The sequence below is a fragment of the Eulemur rufifrons genome, chromosome 7 (genome assembly GCF_041146395.1).
Source record: "Eulemur rufifrons isolate Redbay chromosome 7, OSU_ERuf_1, whole genome shotgun sequence".
Lineage (NCBI taxonomy): Eukaryota > Metazoa > Chordata > Mammalia > Primates > Lemuridae > Eulemur > Eulemur rufifrons.
This window is the reverse complement of record NC_090989.1, coordinates 190,828,422-190,849,670: the sequence shown is the minus strand read 5'-3', so window position 1 is coordinate 190,849,670 and position 21,249 is coordinate 190,828,422. Positions and strand designations below refer to the sequence as shown.

General features: G+C 56.4%; 1 protein-coding gene and 1 long non-coding RNA gene across 9 annotated transcripts; one reads left to right on the top strand and one right to left on the bottom strand.

Moving 5' to 3' along the window:
* Positions 1–817: 817 nt before the first annotated feature.
* On the bottom strand, positions 818–17,164 carry RGS14 (regulator of G protein signaling 14). 5 transcript variants are annotated; one of them, XM_069476190.1, is made up of 16 exons: positions 16,793–17,164; positions 10,242–10,263; positions 9,868–10,046; positions 9,432–9,524; positions 9,199–9,342; positions 8,717–8,860; positions 8,450–8,561; positions 8,043–8,155; positions 7,373–7,576; positions 5,592–5,668; positions 5,291–5,417; positions 5,106–5,187; positions 4,955–5,001; positions 4,761–4,875; positions 3,713–3,787; positions 818–2,546 (listed from the first exon to the last, which is right to left on the bottom strand). In XM_069476190.1, exons 1-15 carry the CDS (start codon positions 16,835–16,837, stop codon positions 3,720–3,722), a joined length of 1,572 nt encoding a protein of 523 aa, XP_069332291.1. In that variant the 5' UTR covers positions 16,838–17,164; the 3' UTR covers positions 818–2,546; positions 3,713–3,719. The 5 variants fall into 5 exon arrangements, with proteins under 5 accessions (XP_069332291.1, XP_069332290.1, XP_069332289.1 ...); XM_069476189.1 differs by lacking the exon at positions 818–2,546 and having other exon boundaries at positions 2,568–3,787; XM_069476188.1 differs by lacking the exons at positions 818–2,546; positions 3,713–3,787 and adding an exon at positions 3,794–4,511 and having other exon boundaries at positions 5,592–5,665; positions 16,793–17,158.
* Positions 9,466–20,764, top strand: LOC138388303 (uncharacterized). 4 transcript variants are annotated; one of them, XR_011234111.1, is made up of 4 exons: positions 9,466–9,532; positions 18,462–18,573; positions 19,138–19,263; positions 19,665–20,764. It is a non-coding gene; the product is annotated as an uncharacterized lncRNA (long non-coding RNA). The 4 variants fall into 4 exon arrangements; XR_011234112.1 differs by having other exon boundaries at positions 19,138–19,767; positions 20,032–20,764; XR_011234110.1 differs by having other exon boundaries at positions 18,462–18,561; positions 19,138–20,764.
* Positions 20,765–21,249: the final 485 nt, after the last annotated feature.

The following is a 21,249-nucleotide window of genomic DNA, read 5'->3' as shown; positions in this document are numbered from 1 at the left end:
GCCCAGAATAAAGGTCACTGTGTGCCCTGTGCTCACCCAGCACCCAGCTTGTACCATAACCCCCCAATCCCAAGACAATTGGCAAAGGTGGGGAGAACAAGTGACAGGTAGCAAGATTGCCTCTCAGAGGCGTGGGCCCCATGGGTGTCCTTGAGGACGTTGCACCTGCTCTCTTAGCCTATGTCCTCTGTAAAATGGGGTGCGTTGGGAGGACGCAGAGGGGTCCTGTGTGTGTTCTCTCCCTTCCTTCATGCTGTGCGCTGGGTGGACAGGGCCAGCTCCTGCCCTGGAGTCCCATCTTGTGGGGCGAGAGGGAGCAGCTCTGCCACCTTCCCGGCCACCCAAGAGTCAGCTCCGGGCAGTGGCTACAAAACACGGCCCCGTGGGCTGACCAGATGGTGTCCCTCGCCCCTGCCTCAGGTCTCGGGGGTGCTGGGGAGGCTGTGGGCCTGAGCCCCTGTCCCTGCAGATGGGGCCTGGCCAGGCTGGGACGGTGAGGGCCCTGGGTCTTGAAGGATCCTGGGAACACTGAAACTGGGAGGAGGGAGCCCAGGACTGCTTCAGGGGATGTGCTGAGGAGGGAGTCACAGAGGGGGTTATGGCAGAGCGGCACACCCGGCCAACAAAAATGGGCTGAGGTGGGTGGCGGGCTCAAGCCCCCAAAAGAAGGACTGGGCTCTACCAAGGGACAGTGGGCCAGCAGGGGCAAAGAAGGGTTCTTGGGGAGTTCTTTGTATTATTATAATTCTTTTATTTTATTATTTATTTCAAAATATTTCCAAGGGGGTACAAATGTTTTTGTTACATGGATACCTTGTATAATGCGTAAGTTGGGGCTTTAGTGTGTGCCCATCACCAGAATAGTGTTCATCGATCATACCCCATAGGTAAGTTTTTCCCCTCATCCCCCTCCTAATCCTTCCCCTTCTTGGTTTCCAATGTCCTTTACTTCTCTTTGTGCCTGTCGTTTAGCTCCCAATTATTAGTGAGTACATGTATTTGTATTATTACAATTATTTTAAATCACATCCTTTTTAAAAAAAAATTAAAGCTAAGGTGAAAGTCTCCTTTGACCACTACCCCCAATCCTGGTCCCATCCTTGTGTCCCTGTCGGTTTGCCCTGTATCCTTTAGAACATTCTCTCTCCTTTCTGTACACTTGCAAGTGCCTGTGTGTTTGTGGTTTATATAAAGGTATCATGCCATATGTATCGCTCTGCTTTATTTCACAGAATGATAACACATCTTGGAGAATTTTCCACATTAGGACATGCCGTACTCAATTCTTTCTCTGCGGTGTGCTATGACAGAGCATGGACACGCCACGGCATGTGTTATTCCCACCTCCAGCTGCATTTGGTTGTTTGTATTTTGGGGTCCTGGATAACCCTGCAGGGATGGGCCCCCTCATGCCTGGAAGGGAGTGATTCTCTAGTGGCATTGCTGGTTTCACACACTGTTTTTAATTTTTAGCAGAAACTCCTAAATTGCTCCTCAGAGTAGCCATATCAAAGTGCTCTCCCACAGAGGCCCCAGCTGCCCATCAGGGGTTTCTACAGCACGCAGGCCCTCCGGGTACGTCCCCACGGCAGACAGCCCGGGTGATGCAAATGCTCCAGCAAAAACCCCTTGCAGGGACCTGGGCCAGTCACATCCTCTCCTGCAGCTTGATTTTATCTCTACCAGGTTGTTTTGTCGTGAAGACAAAAATGAAATAAGGGATGGAGCATGCCTAACTTGGGGACTTCAGTAAATGTGAACGGGCTGACCTCCATGGGTGCTTTTCCACCTGGCCCATGACCGCTCTCTCATGGGGCAATCCTGCTGGTCCCTCAGAGTAATTCGCATCATTGCTGGGTCTGCAGAGGTGCAGGGTTGGGTGAAGAGTAGGCTTGGCCTGCAGGATCTGCCAACTTTGGGGAGATAGCCCATCTCTCACCCGGTGCCCCTACCTCTCTATCCTGGAGAGCAGGGAAGGGTGTCTCCTCCCACAAGAGAGAAGTCCCAGGTCCCAGAAAGTTCGAAGGAAGTTCTGTGGCTGGTCAGGGAAGGAACATGGGTCTGTCTCCCAACCCTACTCCTGGCCCCACACTGTCAGGTTGGTGTTATGCAGTCTCCGGCCAGGACGCCCAATGCCCCACTGTCCCTGCATCCCTCGCTGAGACTGAGACGGCAGCATCATTTGTCAGCTCACTGGGCTAAGGAGCTAGAGCGGCGAGTAAGAGGGAAAAGGTTTCTACTATCAGGGCATGAGTATAAAGTAAACAAGGTAATTTCAGAGTGTGGGAAGTGCTGGGAAGGAAGAAAACTGGCCAGAATGGCAGGGAACAAAGTCAGGGAGCCCTTCCATGGTCATGTAGGGCGACCAGGGAAGGATCCTCTGAGGTGTTTAAGTCCAGCTCTTCAAAAGAGCAGCATTTTTGGTTGCAGGTCTTGGAAACACAACTCACAGTGCACCTGGGAAGAGTTTATTGGCTTGCATAAGGAGAAGCAGCAGCGGCGGACTTCAGGTATGGCTGAATTTTGTCAGGAATCTCCTTCCATCTCTGTCTTTTTAAAAAAAAAATTTTTAGAACTTATCTATTATCTGTTTTATTTATTTTGTTTTGTTGTATTAATTATATATTGTCCTTGATTACATTTACATTTCACAGAACATCTGTCTTGCTCCCATGTGTTGGCTGCATTCACGTGCAGGTTCTCTCCCTGCAAGTCCTTTCTACAGACCCACGGGAGATGGCAGAAATGACCAGGATCAGGATTCTGATTGGCACTGGGGTCAGAGGACCATCCCTGAACCAAACTCTGATTGGCCAGGGGAATGTAATACTCTGATTAGCCAGTAGAATGGAGTGCTCCAATTGGCCAGGGGAATGGGAATGGAGTGCTCTGATTGGCCAGGTCTGCCAGGAGTCTGGTTCAGCCAGCCAGGGCAGAGCAGGCTGAGGGCTGAAGCCCCCATATGATGCCATGGTGGGCTTGGAAACCCCACTGATTTCTCCCACAGATTTCAAGAATGAGGAGGAGCCAGTTAAACGAGAAGAGGGCAGGTAGGGGGAGTTCCTGGCAGAGGGGGCAGCAAGCGAAAGACCGGAATGAGGAAGAGAACTTGACCTGTTTGAGGCAGTCAGGAGAACCCCTCACCCCCTCAGGTGGCTTCTTTCGTCCCTTTGCTTCCTCTGTCAGAGCACTTACCCTTCTGGGCTGGGCCTGAGTCTGGCTTCTCTCCTCATAGGCTGAGGCCCTCCCTCTGGGAGGTCCTCCTTGCCTCCCCCTGTGTGGGGTCTGGGCTTCCCTGGCTGCCTGGGGACAGGGAAGACCACCCAGCCAAAGCAGCCAAGGGTGAGAACCTGCCGCCACCACAACCATTGTCCCCCCACTTAGGCCTTTGATGTGCTGAGAGGAGCCCCCTGTTATGTGTACAGAGACACAGTCCTCGATACAAGCAGAGAACAGCAACCAGACTGATGTGCTCCCATCCACAGAGACAGGGGAGCAGCCCAGTGACAGCAGAGGCTCAGTTCGCCAGGGTACTTCACACGCGCGCGCGCACACACACACACACACGCACACCCCTCTCCCTCCTCCCTCCCTCTGTGTCTCTCATGCAACCTCCCACCCCCCCATATTCCGTGCAGTCAGGAAGAGAGGTTCTGAAAACAGGAAGTCAGGAGGCCCATCCTGAGGGCCCTAAGAGCTTCCTGGCACTGACCTTGGTGTCAGATGCAGTGGTTTAGGGCTGGGGTGTGGGGAGACAACAGGGCAAACTGGCACACAAGGAACACACCTCATGACAGAATAATAACGATTATTATAATAACAGTATCATACATCCAGGACAAACCCAGCTGCCCCAAGCCAACTGCAAAATCCATATGTACAGTAGAGTCTACGTGGGTGGAGGACGGGGCCGCCTGCCTGTACCCCTAGGCCTTACTCAAACCAGCTCCCTGAGGAGGGGCCGGCCCCTCCTCCTGCCTCCTGCTGAAGCTTGGCACAGGCTGGGGAGGCTGGCACTGCCAACGCCACCCCTCTGTTGGGCAAGACTGCACCAAGGGGTAGGCCCACATCCCCCCGGGGGCCTGGCTGCAAGGGATGGGTGGGTGAGCCTGCGAGGGAACAGATGGTGGCAGCTGTGGGGTATGGCTCCCGAGTCCCCTTTTCACCTCTCCTGGCTCTTCCTGCGGGCCTGCCCATGGCAGGAAGGGGCCAAGGACACTCATGGCACAGACAGGGCATGCAGAGCGGACCCACGGCATGCTTGGCCCGCCAGGCACCATGCAGCCAGCCTGGACTGTAGGGCAGCTGTCAGAGGGCCGGGTGGGCAGTGGAATTCGAGGCTCCCCCAGTGGGCTGGGCCGCTGATTCAGTCTGTGATGGGGCCTCCTGAGAGCTAGGCCCTTGGGCAGGCAGCTGCAGAAATTCTGGAAGCACCAGGTCCTCTTTTCGCAGAAGGCCCCTTTGGTCGTGGGCCCCGCTGCTCTGCACCCGGTTCAGCAGCTCCACCAAGCCTGAGGGCAGCCACAAATTCAGAGGGCCCATCCTAGCAGACCTGCCCATGCTAGTTCACCACAGTACTGCTGTCTTATTGTGGCCACAGCCTCCCTCACCCCAGCACTAACTGCCCCTGGCCCATCCCCTCTGGTCGCCCCCCCCAATGGCACCCAGACCTCTGCCTCAGCTCAAGCTTCTCTGATGCCACCCTCAAAGGTCCTCAAGCCCACTGTCTTAGTCCCTCTGATCCCCATTCCCCAATATACCTTCGATGTCACAGGTCTGCCGCTTCCCAGTGGCACTACTGGACACCTTCGCCAGCGAACTGGGGGGCACTGGAGGGGGATGGGTGGCCTTGTCTTGGGTTCTAGGCAGGCAGCCCTGCGAGAATGTGGGGTCAGAGCCACAACCAGGAGGGGAGAAGCAGCCGGTGGAAGAGGGCACCCCGGCTCTCACTCACCTGGCTGCGGCAGGGGGATATGTTACCGGCTTCAGAAATCATCGCACCTGCAGCAGAGAGCCCGCCGTTAGTGTTTGCCTCCCGCCTGGACTCCCTTCCTCCAGGGCCAGAGCCGTCCCCAGAGATCAAGCACGGAGCCAACGTTCCCTACCTGGAAGAGTGTTCAAAACTAGTCTCTGGGCCGCCACCGAGCTCACTAGCTTCTCCAGATCCAGTGGCTGCTTCTCGCCTGGCTGCGGGGAGAGGTCAGCAGCCCGAGGGACAGGCAGCCGGCTCCCTGCCGCCCTGCCCCGGCCCCGCCCGGCCTGGTCCCAGCCCCGCCGCCTGGCAGCTCACCCGGTGCAGTGCCACCTGTTGCGGGGTCAGGCCGTGCTTCTCCAGGATGGGCTGCAGCGCCTCCTGCAGCCGCTTGGTGGGCTTGGCCGAGATGCGCACCACGCGCTCCAGCGCCGCCAGTTCCAGCCTGCACAGGACCCCCGGGATGCGGAGGGGCGGCGGACCGGCCCCCTCCCCCAATCCATAAAGGCGCAAGCTCGAGAAAGGGCGGGGCCTTAACCAGGGGCGGGGCTATCAAGAGGGGCGTGGCCTGGGCGCCAGGCAGCCAGAACAGAGCCAGCCTTAGGGGCGGGACACTTACTCGAAGGTGATCCTGTTCTCCAGTCGCACTTCCTGATCCGCCAGCACCGTGCAGTCCTGATCCAGGACCAGGGCCTTCTGCGGATGCCAGGCAGGGTCTGAGTCCCTCCTCCCACCCTGAGCCATCCCCGGGGGTCTAAGAGAATACCTTCACTTCCCCTGTGGCCGCCACTGGGCCTCCCTGGAGGGAGGAAGGTGGTAGGAGAGCTATAGGGGAGCAGATGAGGGGGGGCAGGGGATAAGGCTCCAGGCTGGAGTCGGAGCCTGGTAAGGCCAAGGCCAGGGAGAAAAGCGGCAAGAATGCTGGGCATTCCTGGAAAAGGATTGGCATCATGGGAAACAGCTGTGGCATGAAATGGTAATGGTGGCCTGTGCTTCCCAGGACAGGACAGGACCTGCCCACTGGACGGCTGCCCCCTTGTCCCTCAGGCATGTGAAACCCCATCAGACCAGCTGGATGCATTTCCTCCCTCACCACCCACTTTTAGTCAGCCACCCAAGCCTTGTCCCATCTTTGACATTTGTCCAGTTCTCTCCATTCCCTCCTACTAAGGACACTTCTTGTCTACTCACTGCAAAAATGTCCCCTCATGAGACCAGAGGATGTGAAGCATCTAGCACAGTGCCTGGCACACAGTAGGCACATACACAGTAACTGTCGTGATTACGGCCCCCAGAGGCCCCACTGCCTGCTCCAGCCCAGGAGTGGGGTTGGGGGCAGCCTCTCCCAGGCAGTAGGCCTATGCTGTGCTGCAGGGACAGGTGGAGAGTGGGCGGTGAAGTTATATTTAGCAGGCATGAAAGCCCATCTGGGCTGCTGGCAGCTGCTCTGTCAGTCTGAGAGAGTGGGCAGAGCACCCCTCACTACTGCCCTTGCACCCCCAAGCTCCAGGCCCCTGGCTCCTGAATGTGCCCTGCAAGTACCCCCTCCAGGCCTTCAGTTAAGATGTTCCCTCTGCCTGGAACATCCTCCCCCATAGCTCTGCCAGGCAAACTCGTTCCCATCCACATCAACTGCTGCTTCTTCCACGAAGTCTTCCAGACACCAGCCAGAAGTGCCTACCTTCCCCCAAGAGACACGCTCTGGAGGTTTCACTCCTTCTCCTGACCATATCCTGCCTGGCTTACCTCCAGCCTGTGGGCCTGGAGGACAGCCCCAGGCCGGGGTCCCTCTACCCACCCACCTGGCAGGGCCTTAAGACTTGTCTGCTAAGTGAATGAAATCCTGCTGGTCCCCTGGAATGCAGCATTCTTCCTTTAGATCCCCCTTACTGGGTGGTTAAGTTTAAAGCCAGTTTTCCCCTAGACTCTTTTTTAAAGTTTAAGGGTAGTGTGCAACTAGAGGAAAGCAGTTCATTGATTAGATGCAGTTGGCTGCCCCTAGTGGCTGAGGAGGCAAGGGCTCCCCACAGATGGGCCATGTGGGGATGGCAGTCTGAACTAAGAGCTACGGGGAAATGGCCCAGCTCCAGCAGTGGTTCCCCCTGCTTCACCTCTGAGCCCATCACAGTGGGATATGGATGAAGCTGGAAATAGATGGGTATGGGGGGGGAGGTGTCTGAGTTTGAGTGGGGAGTTGGTGCTAGGGGTGGTTTGGAGTTGGGTGTGGGGATGGGGATGCTGTGGTGAGGGCTGGAGTTAGGAAGGTGGGGTTTGAATTAGAGTTAGTCTGAGAGATTAGAAATGGAGTTGGGTTTGGAGTCATGACTGAGCAGAGACAGGAATAGAGTTGGGGTCAGGATCAGGAAGAAGGTTGTAGTTGGGGCCAGGTCAGGTTCGCACCTGCTCATTGCCCACGAGGTAGACCTTGATGTCAGGTATCGAGAGTCCTCGTTTCTCACAGATCCCTGCCAGCATGTCACGGATGGTGAGGCCGGGTCGGGCCAGGGCCAAGGAGGCTGTGCCATCGGGTAAGTACACACAGCAGTACTTCCCTGGCCGGCTTTCACTGTCTCCTTCTGTGCTCCCAAGGCTTTTCCGGTGGCTCTGATTTGGGGCAGGAATGGCGGAGGTTATGTGTACACATGCAAGGACATGCACACAGAAACACAGAGATAGTCAAGCTCACTGGGGCTCAAACATGCACCTACATGCCCAAGGGCATACCTACAGGCAGGCAAAGGTATGTTCTCCTACAGGAACACATGCATGTACACCCAGGCATATGGGTATCTAGAGAAAGGTCCACCCACAGACCCACACACATGTTGTGTACATCTGGGCACCCACACATGTCCACACACCTGCTGACTGAGGATTTGCACCCATTACATACATGGGGACCAAGTAGTGAGGATGGAAAGAAAGTGAGGAGGCCGAAGGGTTGGCTGTGCAGTGCCAGCTGGGAGATGGCAGTGGGGCCCAAGACTGGGAATGATGGCAACTACATAGAGGGACCTGAGTAGTGGCCGTAGCCCATAAGGCACCTAGTCTCCCTGGGGAGGCGGCTCACCTCGGATTTGCTGCTGACAAAGGCAAGGAAGCCAAGGTCCAGACTGGCGGAGGAGTTGAGGGAGCCCTGCGACTCTCTGCGCAAGGCTGAGTTTGCACCCCCGCCGGCCAGCTCTAGGGAAGAGGAAGCAATGAACCTGAACAGCCCCTCTGCCCCTCACCCATCCCTCTGCTAAAACCTCTCCCCTCCCTGGTGGACCTTGTTTAGAGCCATCCGGCAGGGGCCCAGTGTGGTTTCTAAACTTCTGGGGCCTAGTCACCCAGGGGAATGTGGTCACAGGAACTTGCATTTTGATTTTCACAGACTTACATACTCGACTGGCTGTGGGCCGTGAAGGAGTAAGGGGGAGCTCCCAAAATTTGCCCAAACTCTTGTACCCCATCTCTGTGACCCGCTCTTGCCCTCACCCCTGCGAAAGGACTTGCGGAGCGGGCGGCCCCCAGGACCCTCGGCAGACGGCAGCTGCCCCAAGTCCTCCACGCCCAGCGGCAGCGACTTCCCGGGCTTCAGCTTCGGCTTCTGCGGGTGCAGGGAAGGCGCTGGCACCGGGCTGGGCCTTAGCCCGCAGGCAGACCGTGGGCACCCACCCGCAGATCTGCACCGGGGGCGTCTCCTCTTGCGTACGGTCTGCAGAGTCCCTTGCCTCCGACCGCCCACCCCAACCCCGTCCGCACCTTCCTCGTAGAGTCAGGGCTGCCGAGGCGTGAGGAGCCGGGGTCCCGCAGGGGGCGCCCCTCGGCCTCGGCTAGCAGGCACTCGCGGTAGAGCGGGGACTTGACGAAGCGCGCGTAGCTGTCGAACTTCATCAAGTTGAAGATCTGCGGGAAAAGCGCGGCGAGCGTGAGCCGGGGCCGGCCCCGCCCCAACCTGGGGTGGGGAAACGCCTAGTCCCGCCCCCACCTCAGCGCCCACCTCCAGGTCCAGGCCCTGCCCCCACTCGTGGCCCCGCCCCGGTGCTCAGGTAAGCTCCGCCCCTAGCCCGTCCTTCTCCGCAGCCTCTAGTACCGCCCTTTGACCCCGGCCCTTCCCCTGCATTTGGCCCCGTCCCCGTCTCCACATTTGCCTCCTCCTCGCCGCTCAGGCTTGGCCCCAGGATCTGACCCCGTCCCGGCCCCATTTCTCTCCCCTCCAAGGTCACGGCCCCGGGACCGCTCGCCTGAAGCTGCTGTGCCCGAAACATGTCCGGCCGGGGCTCGGCCAACACCTCCTCGCCGAGCCAGGCCTGCCGGTCGATGTTCACTGGGCTCAGCGCCTGGCTGGACAGGAACTCCTGGTAGATGTTCCGGGCCTCCTGAGCTAGCTGAGGGAGGAGGGACAGGAAAAGGTCGGGGGCGTGGCCCAGGCCCGGGTACCCCCTACATCCCCTGCCCAGCTCCCCCTGCCCCCCACCTGCTGGGTGTCGCTGGCCGGGATCTGCTGGAAGCGCTCGCAGGCCTTCCAGAAAGTCACGTTCTCCGCGCTGAACTCCTTCTTCAGGAACTCCTGGGAGGGTGAGGAGGGGGAGGCAGTCAGAGACACAGAGACGGAATCTGGGGACGTGCTCAAAGAGGTTGGGAGCACAGACAATCTCCGGACATGGGGCCAAGAGACCAAGCCAGACAGATAGGGCCAGACAGACAGATGGAGCCAGTTCTGGAGGCACAGAGAAAATGAGAGGCAGAGACAAGCACAGAGAAGGAAGAAGAGCTCCCAGCTGGGAGAAGAGGAAGAGGGTGCCAAAGGAAGCCTAGATCGAGGGAGTGACAGAGGAGCTGGCTCTGGCCAGCCTGAAGCTCCATCCATGCCCTCTGATGCCCCGCTCCCATCCCCTCACCCCAGCGCTTACAGTGAAGTAAGCCAGGCCCAGTGGGTCCTGCAGCAGTCGCTCGAAGGACAGGGCCCAGCTGGCCACGGTCTGCTCCTCGCTGGGGAAGGGGCTGCTGGGGCCACTGGGGAGGCTGTGGATGCTGAGGGAGCTGCCTCGGCCCTCGCCCTGGCCCTGCGGCCCTGACACGCTGCTCAGCTCTGCAAGGGGATGGACAACCAGGGGTGAGCCTGTTGCCTTCCCCAGCCCCTCGCCCAAGCCCACCCCTAGGTGGGCATCTGCTCTGCAGGTACCTTCCCTGGAAAGATGGCAAGGGGCAGGGGTGTCCACATCCATTTCCACCTCCCTCCTCCCTCCCCTTCAGCCAGGCCTCCTCCACACATTCTGTTACTCACCTCCATCTGAGACAGCCAGAACCTACAAGAGACCCGAAGTAGAAAGTCAGAGCCGGGTGCAGTGAGGATTCCCAAGGGACAGTTCTGGGCCCAGCGCCCAGGAGCTAGAACTGTGTCTTCCTCCACATGGAGAGCCGTGCTGGCCATCTCCAGCCAGTCTCTGCGTGGCCAGGGTTGTCTCCCTCTCTGTCCTGTGCCAACCACTGTGTTCTGGGACTTATGCCAGATACCTCCCAGTCACCCTGCTAGGTGAGCCCAGTGTGCGTAGCGTGGTAGGTAGGAGCAGACTTTAGCCTGTCTCTGGCACCTACTAGCTGTGTGACTTTGGGCAAGTTAGTCAACTTGTTTGCCTCCATCTGTAAATAGGGGATAAGAGCACTAATAAGAGCATCCTCCTTTCCGGGGCTGTTGTGAGGTTCAAATCAGTTTAATCTAATTACAGTATCTAGAGCAGTGACCAGCATGTGGTAAGGCTATATCAACATCTGCTGTTGTCTTTGAGGAAGGAGAGGTGTCCCTGTAGTCAATGATTGCCTTATTGCAACTGTTTCCTCTTGGGGCCCAGGGTCTCTGACAGGTCCCACCCCACCTTGGGCAGGGCACCGGATGCTGTTTTGAAGCGTAGAGCAGTGGCTCTCAAACTTGAGCGTAGAGTGACTGGGAGGACCCCACCCCTGGAGATTCGGTGTCAGTAGGTCTGGGATGGGGCCTGAGGCTCTCTGTTTCTAGCAAGCTCCAGGGCGGTGCTGGCACTGCTGGCCCCGGGGCCGCACTGTGAGCAGCATGCTGGAGAGGCCAACTCCACTTCTCTGGGAATCCCAACCATTAGTGAAACAGAAAAACTCTCCTCTCAAAATGACTCTAGCCGTGGTTTCCCCTGGCTCTCTTTCTACCTTCTTAGCAGCTCCTCCAGCTTCTTCATGACCTCCTGCCCACGTGGTGTGGCCTCTGCCCCTCCCTGGCTCTGTCCCAGGCCCTTTGTCCCATCCACAGATCCCCAGCTCCAAAAGCAGCCAACTTCCTGCTAACATTTCCCCCCAAATGTCCATAAGCCCCTCAAACTCAGCCAGTCCCAGATGGAGGCACCCTCTGCCCCCACCAAAACAGAGTACCCACCCAGCTTCACTGTATCCCAGCTTTCTTCCAGCACCTGGGCTCCCCACACCAGGGCTTGAGTCATCCTCAGTGCCCCCTTTTTCATTATGCCCTGTCTCTTTTTTCCATCCCCACCAGAAACAGGCCTGCAAACATCTGCTCCCCAACAAAGCACCCCTGCCCTCCTGGCTGGAATCTCCTCTGTTCCCCACTCCCACCCTGGGAGCACCTAGGTCACAGAACAGCCATTCAAGGGCCAGATCGGCCTGCAGATATGTAGGACATTATTATTGTATCTTGGCCCTCAGTTTTTTTTAAGTTTCAAGAGGTTTCCCACATTTAAAAATCAAGAGATTTTTACATAAAAGTCCAGCTTTCTGTCTGTTCTTTAAGATTCTGATACTCCAGGTTCTTCCCAGTATGACAACCTTGGCTGGCACTGAGCAGCCACCACCTTCCCTAGAAGAGGCTCACATTCTCCTCAAGGGCCCCTGGGGCCAGTTTGATGCATGAATGTTACTTGAGATAGGTTCAAATTTGGGAGGTCAAATTTGTGCTGTGTGACCTTGGACCAGGCACTTAACCTCTCTGTGCCTCAGTTTCCTCCCCTAAAAATGGGGCAAATAATGGTCCTGACTTCAAAGGAATGCTGCGATTAAATGTGTTAAATACATATAAAGAACTCAGAACACTATCTGGCATGTAGGCAATGTTCGAGGAACCTTACGATTGTCGGGGTTGTTGTATTAGTGCTGGTGCCTGACCCTGCTGGGCACCTGCCACCCCTGCCACAGAGGAAAGAGCGCAGGTGTTGGGGTCTGTCAGACCTGGATTCAAATCCCAGCCCTGCTTTTTTCTAGCTTTACAATTTTGGGCTCCTTCCTGAGCTCGCCTCCCCTCTGGCACTCTGGGACACGAAGTCGCTGGGTACAGAAACTATGTGCAGAGTGTGGCTGGGTGGGGGAGCCACTCCAGTACACTGTCCTGCTGCCTCTCGCCTGGCCTCTGCCCTCCCTCGGGTGACCCACCCCCAGCCTCTGCCCTCCCCGGGGTGACCCGCATCATGACAGTCATTTCCCCCAAAGAGAGGTGGTGCTTCCCACAGCTACAGGAGAAAGTCCTGTCTGGGGCGGCCACGGTGCGAAGAGGGCGCCTTTCCAGCCTACACTTGCCCTTCCCCCGCAGCTTCCCCATCCTGCACCTGCCTGCGCCCCCAGGCTGCTCTGCACTCCCAGAATCATCCTCTGCTGTGGCTGCCTGGTTCTGCCCTCCTTGGGCATCCACTGAGCCTCTGTCCTGCCCTCCAACCCCATCAGCCTCCCCCGTGCTCAGAGCCCTCTGTGGCTGCAGGAGCCCCAGAGGTGGCCACGGGTGCTGGGGCTGCTGCCAGCCCACACTCCGATTTTGTTTGGCCCTCAGAGGTTTTATTTTCTACATTCTGTTTAATTGAATGTCTGTGCCATCAGGGGGCTGGCTCCCAGGTCCTCCTCTTCAGGCCCCACCCCTCTCTATCATCCCACCCGGGCCCATTCCCTGCCCACAGAGGCACGTGGCAGTTGCCAGGTTACAGATAAAACCTTACCTGGGCCTGACTAATGAACCCCTTCAGCCTCACCCATTTCCCTCCCCCTCACCTCCGCCTTACACTTGATCAAACTTTTCTATTTTCCCCACACTCCTGCACACTCCTGCTTCCGGCCTTGCCATTGCTTCTGCCTGGGTGTCTGCTCCCACGCCCCCTGTGGCACGGCTCCCCGATCTCTGCGCATTGACATTAGTGCACCCAAACCCAGCCCCTGAGTCTACTTCCTGCCACATGCATGCCTACCCATGTCCAGGCCTCTCCCCAGCAGCCACGAGGACCCTGCCCTGGCACCCCATGCCCCAGGGACACTAGCCTCTGAACGCCCCACATCTGCTGCCACACTGCTCCATCCCAGCCCCCTGCCCCTAGTTGTTGACACATAGCTGGGGCTGAGATGGTGTAGGGTGAAATCTGACATGGGAGGGAGTCCAATTTCAGCTGCCATCTTGGGGAAAGTACTTCCCTGAGCCTCAGTTTCCTGCTGTGTAGTGTGGGGCTCAGCACGCCCGGTCTCCTGAGGTTGCTGTGAAGGTCGAATGCAGCCCGGCGAGGGAAAGCGCCAGGCGTGCTGCGGTCAGAGCAGCACCGCCCGCGGCCTAGTGCCCTGGCCTGCCTGGCCGCCAGGCTGGGGAGTTGTGCTGAGCAGGGCTGGCCTCACCCCACCTTAGCCTGCTGGAGGAGAAGTGGTGGGTGGATGGGGAAAGGGGAAGAAAGGGTGAGGAAGGGTGTGGTGGCCAGTGACACCCCTGACCCATGGTCGGACCTCAGTCGCCCATACTTCTTTCTTAGGAAGCGGGCCCTGGAGGAGCTGCTGGTACCTGAGAACACTGAGGTCAGGAAGGGCCCCAAGCTCCCTGAGCTCTGACTGTGCGGCAGGCACCCTCTGGTAGCAAACATTGTGTTCTCCCTCCATCTTTACGTCTTTATCTTGTGTGGCAGGTATTATTGCCCCCATTTCACAGATGAGGAAACCAGGGCCCAAAGAATCACACAGCTGGGAAGTGGCAGAGCTGAGATTAAAACTCAAGTTTGCCTGACTCTGGAGCCTGAGGTCTCCCCATCCTCCACCCAGGGTGCCTCCCTGTGTGGGCCAGGGGAGCTTTGGAGGCCCAAGGCTCCAGCCCGCAGGGCACAGGTGGGCAAGACCAATTGGGTATGAAGGGCCCAGGGGCTCCTCTCGAACTGTGCCCTGGAGGGGCCAGGCCTTGAAGGGAGGGCCGATTTACTGAGCATCTTCTGTGTGGGCCCCTCTACCATTTCATCGTAGCTTGAGGAAACTGAGGCTGCAAGACTCTCTCTGGGAATGTCCACACAGAACATGGGTGTCTGGTCCTGTCAACTTGAGCCACCCTGTGGAGCTGACCCCTAGCCTTGACCCCTCCGTAAGGCCACCCTGAACTTGAGTGCCTGGCCCCAAGCTGGATGCCAGAAACACAGAGGGAGATACGTGGGCTTTGCCTTGCAAGTCTCCTTGCCAGGAGGGGACGACTGACCAGGCCCCCGACAGTGGCGGAATGCACAGCTGCCCTCTCCAGGCTTGACTCCCAGCCTCCCCTCGGGCCATGTCCCTGTGCACATGCCCTGTTTTCCCACATCCAGGCCTCTGCTATGCCCTTCCCTCCCCGAGCCTGCGCATCCTTCAGGCACTGCCCCCTCTCCCATGGAGTACGGAGCCAGTCAAGAAGTTAGTTCTCCCTTGCCGAGTCCCAGGCAAGATTTTTCCACTCCTGACCTGTGTGGCTGTCACCCGACCCTGAATTTTATTCTGGTCTTTTGCCTGTGTCTTTTGTGCCTTGCTAGACTGGGGGCTGCGTGAGGGCTGGGGTAGGGCTGATGGGCTCAGTCTGCCGTGCCTTGGGTAGAGTCAGCACTGAGCAGGCCCCGAGGAGTGAACAAATGAAATGGCATTTGGGGCTATGTGAGGACAGCCCTGGGAGGGGCTGGGAGCCATCTCTAAGTGACAGGTTTCACCGCGACTGGACTAGCTGAGCGGCAGAGGCGAGGCTGATGGCTGAAGCTGCCGGGGCCAGGAATGACGGGCGGAGAGTGCAGAGCCAGGTGGGCTGGGAGGTCCAGAAGCTGACCCCTCTGCTCGCTGCTGCCCTGGGCACATCATTCACTCTTCTGAGCCTCCCTTGGGAGGTGACTCGCAGAGGGACCAGACACCTGGCCCCAGGTGCTCTCCTTCCATACCCCTGCCACGATGCTAGTGCCTGTCCACCCCTCCTGCCCTGGCCAAGAGTGGCCTCAGAGAACTGCCTAGTGACCAGCCAGCAGGCAATCTGTGACCCTTGGGATTCTAAGGGTCACAGAGATGGCACAGAGAGTTCACAATGGGCCGAGGAAGGGCAAAGATAAACTGTGTGGTAGTTCTGAGAGGAGCGGGGCGTCCGTGGGCTGGATGGAACTGGGGCAGAGCCTGGGGGCACCCTCCCTACTCTGAATGACTCTTGGGTGGAGAAGTCACGGGCTGACACAGGAGGGGCAGAGGCAGTTTTGTCTCCAGACCCTTCAGCTGCCCTGCAGTTCTGGACACTGTTCCAGAAGCATCAATCCAGCTGCCCTCCCAGGTGGGCCTGGGGCTGCTCCTCCTTGGCTTCCTGGCGGGGACAGCCCGGCAGGGGCGAGCCAAGCATCATGCCTCTGGGGTGGGTGCGCAAGGCAGATGGGCTCTTCTTGAACTTTCACAGCTGGGCTGGAGGTAGAGACAGCGAGGTGGGGTCTGATCGGGCTTTGGTGGACTTGCCTCTGTCCCCCCCAGCTGGTCTGGCCTGGGCCGTAAGGAGGTGCTGGAGGAAGGAGAGACAGAAGCAGGTCTTGGGAATTAGGAGGCAGGAGCAGGGATGGGTGGCTCAGCTGAAGAGGGGCTGAAAATGTAGGGATATCAGGCTGACACAATGGCCAAGGGCCTCAATATTCACTATTCCACTTATCTCAACAAGACTTTGAGATCCATTCCAATCTCCCTGGTTTACAGATGAGGAAACTGAGAGTCAGAGAGGACTACCCCAGCAAGGGACAACAGAGCCGGGACTGGAACCCAGATCTCTCTGGATCCATTGGCTTTGTCCCATGGTACTAGGCTGGGGCCCAGTAGGGGAGGCTAGGACACTGTCTGGCCTTCCTGAGGTTGTTACGAGGGACTCTGCCAAGCAGCGGGGGCCCTAGAGAGAGAAGGGAGGCTCAGCACAGCTCACCTCACCTCCAAGGGCAGCTCCAATTAGGGGTTAAGCAGCCAGGGAGAGGGCAGAGCGGGTGGGGCAGCTGCAGCCAGGGCATCCTAGTGCTCAGCCCCCCCGGAAGCTCAGGAACTTCTAGAAGCTGCACCAACCTGCCCTACCCTACCGACCCATCCAGGCTGCCCAAAGAATGCTAGTTCTGGCAGGGAGCCTCCAGAGCAGGTCTGGCTAGAGGGCAGTGACCCAGCGAGGGCTGCCACTAACCTGACCTTGGGCACCTGGGGTATGGGGTGAAGAGGGGAGGATTGAGGCTGAGCAAGGTGTGGGGGCTTAGGCCACTGTGGGGGGGCGGGGGCAAGGGGCACACCAGGTCTCCCTGCTACTGTGGGACGCAGCCCCAGGTCAGGCTCACACCAATAGCAGGTGAGGGAGCAGTGGGGGCTAGACCAGAAGCCTGGGTCCACTCTGCTCTGGTCTCAGCCCCAGCGTTGCACCAGGCACCCAGCAGGGCCATCTGGAAGGGTCCTAGGTGAGGGCACCGGGTCCCACCACTTGCAGCTGTCTGTACCCAACTTCTCCCACCTGCTAGTAGCCCGTGAGCTCTTGCCCAGCCCGGCTGGGTGTGCCTCCTGGGCTCCACCCTGGGTGTGCCCACCCCCTCCTCGTGGCCCTGGCCCAGAGCCAACACTCACCATGCGCCCGTTGGGGACGCCCAGGTGCTTGGGCTTCCCTGGCATGCCGCCTCCAATCACGAGTCCCTGCCACGGGGGCTGCCCACCATGGGGACTGTGGGCAGTGCTGGCCAGAGCTTGCACAGTGGTGGGCAGGCAGTGGAGAGAGCCCGCTCGGCTCCCGCGGGCCCTCACATCCTGAAACACCAGCTCACTACCTCTTTTCTCTGCCACAGGAAGTGTCTCTATAGAAACCAAACCACAGAAAGAAGCAAGGTCTAAGAGAGCGAACGCCTCTTCCTACACACACACACACACACACGCACACACACACACAGAGACACATTCACGCATGCACACACATGCTGCCAACACATCCTTGGCAGCATCCCACACAAGCACCAACACACAGCAGCGGCCTCCGTGTGCCCAGTGAGGAGTCAGCTTGTCTGGCCCAGCCCAGGGAGGCCTAAGGTCATGTGCGGATGCACGGCAGGGCATGTAAACATATCTAGGCACCTTTGCACACTGTGGCAGAGTTCCTGGGAACATTCATACTCGTGCACTGGGACCTGTGTCACCACATGTGTACTTTACTCAGCATACCCTTATACCTACTGTGTGCCAAATGCACACTCAGCACCCTTCCCTCCAGCAGTTGTGCCTGTGCAGAGTTACTACCCTATCCCCACACACCTACAGGCTGTCTTTCCATGTGTGTGCCCAGGCGTGCAGACAGATGGACAACTTGCATGCATGGCCATGTACACACAGACCATTCACTTGCGCATGTCATAAACACATGGGTTTTCCAGGTGTGGTGCCAAGCGCCTGTAGTCCCAGCTACTTGGGAGGCTGAGGCAGGAGGGTCGCTTAAGTCCAAAAGTTAAAGGCTGCAGCAAGCTATGATCATGCCACTGCACTCCAGCCTGGGCAACAGAGTGAGACCCTGTTTCTAAAATAAATAAATAAAAACACATGTGCTCTCTCTCATTAGGAGTACCTGGGTATATAGTTATATGCATGCACAGTCTCCTGGACAGGTACATGTGACAGGCACAACTGCAATCAGACACATCTGTACTCAGACACCCCAGTGACATGTGCAACCATGCACGTGCTTACCCACCTGGGTAGGGGAACAGATCAGGTACATCTATGCCCAAAGACATATGTGCATTCACACTCACTTGGGATTACTGTCTTAGTCAACTGAGGCTGCTATAACAAAAATACCAAAGACCAAGTGGCTTAAACAAAAACATTTATTTCTCACAGTTCTGGAGGCTGGAATATCCAAGTTCAGGGTGCCAGCGGATCTGGTGTCTGGTGAGGTCCCTCTTTGTGTCCTCACATGGTCGAGAGCAGAGAGAAAGGAAACCAGCTCTCTGCTGTCTCCTCTTATAAGGGCACTAATCCCATCATAAAGGGTTCCCCTGCATGACCAACGGCCCCGTCTCCAAATACCATCACATTGAGGATTAGTGTTTTAACATATTAATTTTTTTTTTTTTTTGGAGATAGGGTCTCACTCTGTTGCCCAGGCTGGAGTGCAGTGGCATGATCATAGCTTGCTGCAGCCTTTAACTTTTGGGTTCAAGTGATCCTCCTGCCTCATCCTTCTGACTGGCTGGGACTACAAATGCATGCCACCACACCTGGCTAATTTTTTTTTTTTAATGTTTTGTAGAGTCAGAGTCTTGCTATGTTGCCCAGGCTGGTCTTGAACTCCTGGCCTCAAGTGATCCTCCTGCTGGAGCCTCCCAACATGTTGGGATACAGGATTACAGGTGTGAGCCACTGTATGTAGCCTCAACATATGAATTGGGGGGGGGGACACAAACTTAAGTTCATAACAAGCAATGTCATCTGAAGGGTGGTGCTCTGTCCTCTCAGCCCTGACTCAACCCTAGATGAACTGAGGTCCTTTAACCAGAGACCTCAGTTTGCCTCTGTCTTACATATGCACATCCCCACTGTAAGGACTTATATTTTACTCTAAGTATGGGCTTACTTAGACCCCCCCCAGGCACCCACCACTCTAGCTTGGGCTACTCTTTCTATAGGGACAAGGCGACCCCCCCCACCCCCTGTCTCCATATTCCACCCTCTGTCCCACTGCCCCCTCTCCTCTGGGCTATGACCTGAGCCCTTCAATGTCAGAAAGTGGGTAGCTTTTCTCCACACATTCGTATCCTTTTCCTCCTGGCCACTTGGCTAAACTTAATTTCTCAAGCTGCCCTGCAGTCAGGCATGGCCATGTGACCAGTTTCCACTGATTGAATGTGAATGGAGTGACATGTGTCATTTCTGGGCCAAGGTTTTGAAGAAGTAGGTGTGTGCCCTCCGCCCTCTCTCTCCTTCAGCTGGGTAGATACAGAAGATAAGACCAGGGGATCGTGGAGGCACAAGAAGGAAGGAGCAAATGTCTGTGCGGCAGTGCATGAAGGCAAGCCACTCATCACCCTGGAACGCCAGCATCGGACAGTTATGTGAGCAAGAAATGAAATTTTTTGAGCTGTTATGCACATTACAGCCTACTTGTTATGGCAGCTAGCAACTGCTCTAGTCAACACCTCTTCCCAGACACCTTGCTTCGGGTCGCCCAGATGGAGGGATTCAGTCAGACGCGGTGTATGTAAGGCGTAGGGGTGGGAGTTGATTTTGGGCCTGGCCCATTGCCAATGGTGGTCTTAATAAGGTGTGTGACTGTCAGTGTGCCTCTGGGGGATGGCAGAATGTGTGCCGTGAGTGGACACTGCTTGTCTGCTGTGCAACGGATCTAGGCCTAGTCTTCACAGCGGGCTTTACAGTTTGCACAGTCTTCTCCCAACATGGCTTAATTTGATCCTCGCAACCACTTTGTGAGGTGCTCATTATTCCCATTTTACAGAATCAGGAAACTGAGGCTCAGAGAGAAGTGAGTTGTCCAAGGTTACACATGCTGTTAGGAGATCTGCTAAGCTGTGAATGTGCCTATGCCACCACCAGCCCAGGTACCAACAGCTCATCCCCCTGCCAAAGGCCCAGTCACAGGCTCTGCCTGGGATCCCCTTCTAAGTTCGTCCTTCCCTGCTGCTCCAGAAGTTCCTCTCCCCACCTGTGCACCATGGATGCCAAATCCAGCTCTGACCACATCTTCACCCTGGGACTGCCCATCTCTTGGCCCTTATCTAGTTCTCTCTGCTCCATGAGAGTGGGGCAGTGCTTCCACGTCACAGAACACTGTTCTCAGCTTCTCTTCTCCTGGCTTCCCACAGGGATCAGTTACCAGATGTCTGGTCTCCAGCTGGGACTTCTGACCCTCATTCCCTGTGGAGCTGTCCTTGGCTTAGGCCTTGGCCCCTCTCCTCTGGTCACAATAAAATCAGTCTCCCTACCTGACAGCCCCCTCCAGCCTCTTCTTCTCACCATATTCAGAGAAATCCACATTGGTCATGCCCATGATTAAACTGTCCCATGCAGTCCTGGGAAAAGGCCATGTTCCTTAGCTGGGAATTGAAGGTCCTTCGAGCTTTGGCCTCAGCCACCTACCACCCCCCTCCCCTTGGACTTCTCAGCCATTCCAAACTGCTTGCATTTCTTGTGCTTTCAGACATCCCTCCCTGGCCTTGCATCTCCTGTTCTCCTGTTCTTCTTTCCCCTTTTCCAGTAAACTCCTCCCATTCATTCTTCATGACCTGATTCCAGGTCCTAGAATAACCATTCTTTGACCAATTACTTATTAATCATCTCCTATGTGCCAAGCACTATTCTAGATGGTGGGGATTCAGTAGTGACCATGGCTGACAAAAATCCCAGCCCTCATGGAGGTCTGGTGGAATGTGTATGTCCTTGTTTGTACAGGTACAGGTAAATCTCTGGAAGGGTACATTGCTTGGGAGGGGACTGGCAGAAGATTTTTGTTGTGTTTTATGTGTCAGTTATCTCTCTCGCTACAAACACACAAAGAATGTATGACTTTAATAATAAAAAAGCTAATTAAAAATATATGACCCAGAAAAGACGTCTCAGCACTCAATCCTGAATAAGTTAATTCACTTCAGAAGGCAGCTTCTCAAAATAAAATAAAGGAGCAACCAACCAACATCTCACACTATGATCTGTAACAGGAGTCATTAATTCTAATGTCTAGAGGGGCCAGGCAAGTGTTGTAGATTAGTGGCCAGGTGGGGACTAGCTTAGAGGAGGAAGGCATCTGTAGAGGGGCAGTCCCATTCAGCTCCAGCCCATCGTTCTCTCGTGGAAATGTGGGCCTAAATCTTCCATTTTTTTCATAAAAGAAACGGAAATCAGGATTTCTAATGTGAATTTAAGTGTCCTGATTTATTTAAATAGTATTAGCACGTAAAACAGGGCTCTATTTGGCTGCAAGCCACCAGTTTTCGACCTCTGATTCAGCCAGCTTTCCTGGACCTGTCATGGACGCTTCTTGCGGCACCTGGCCTTGCGCTCGTTTGGATCCCGATGGGTTCCAA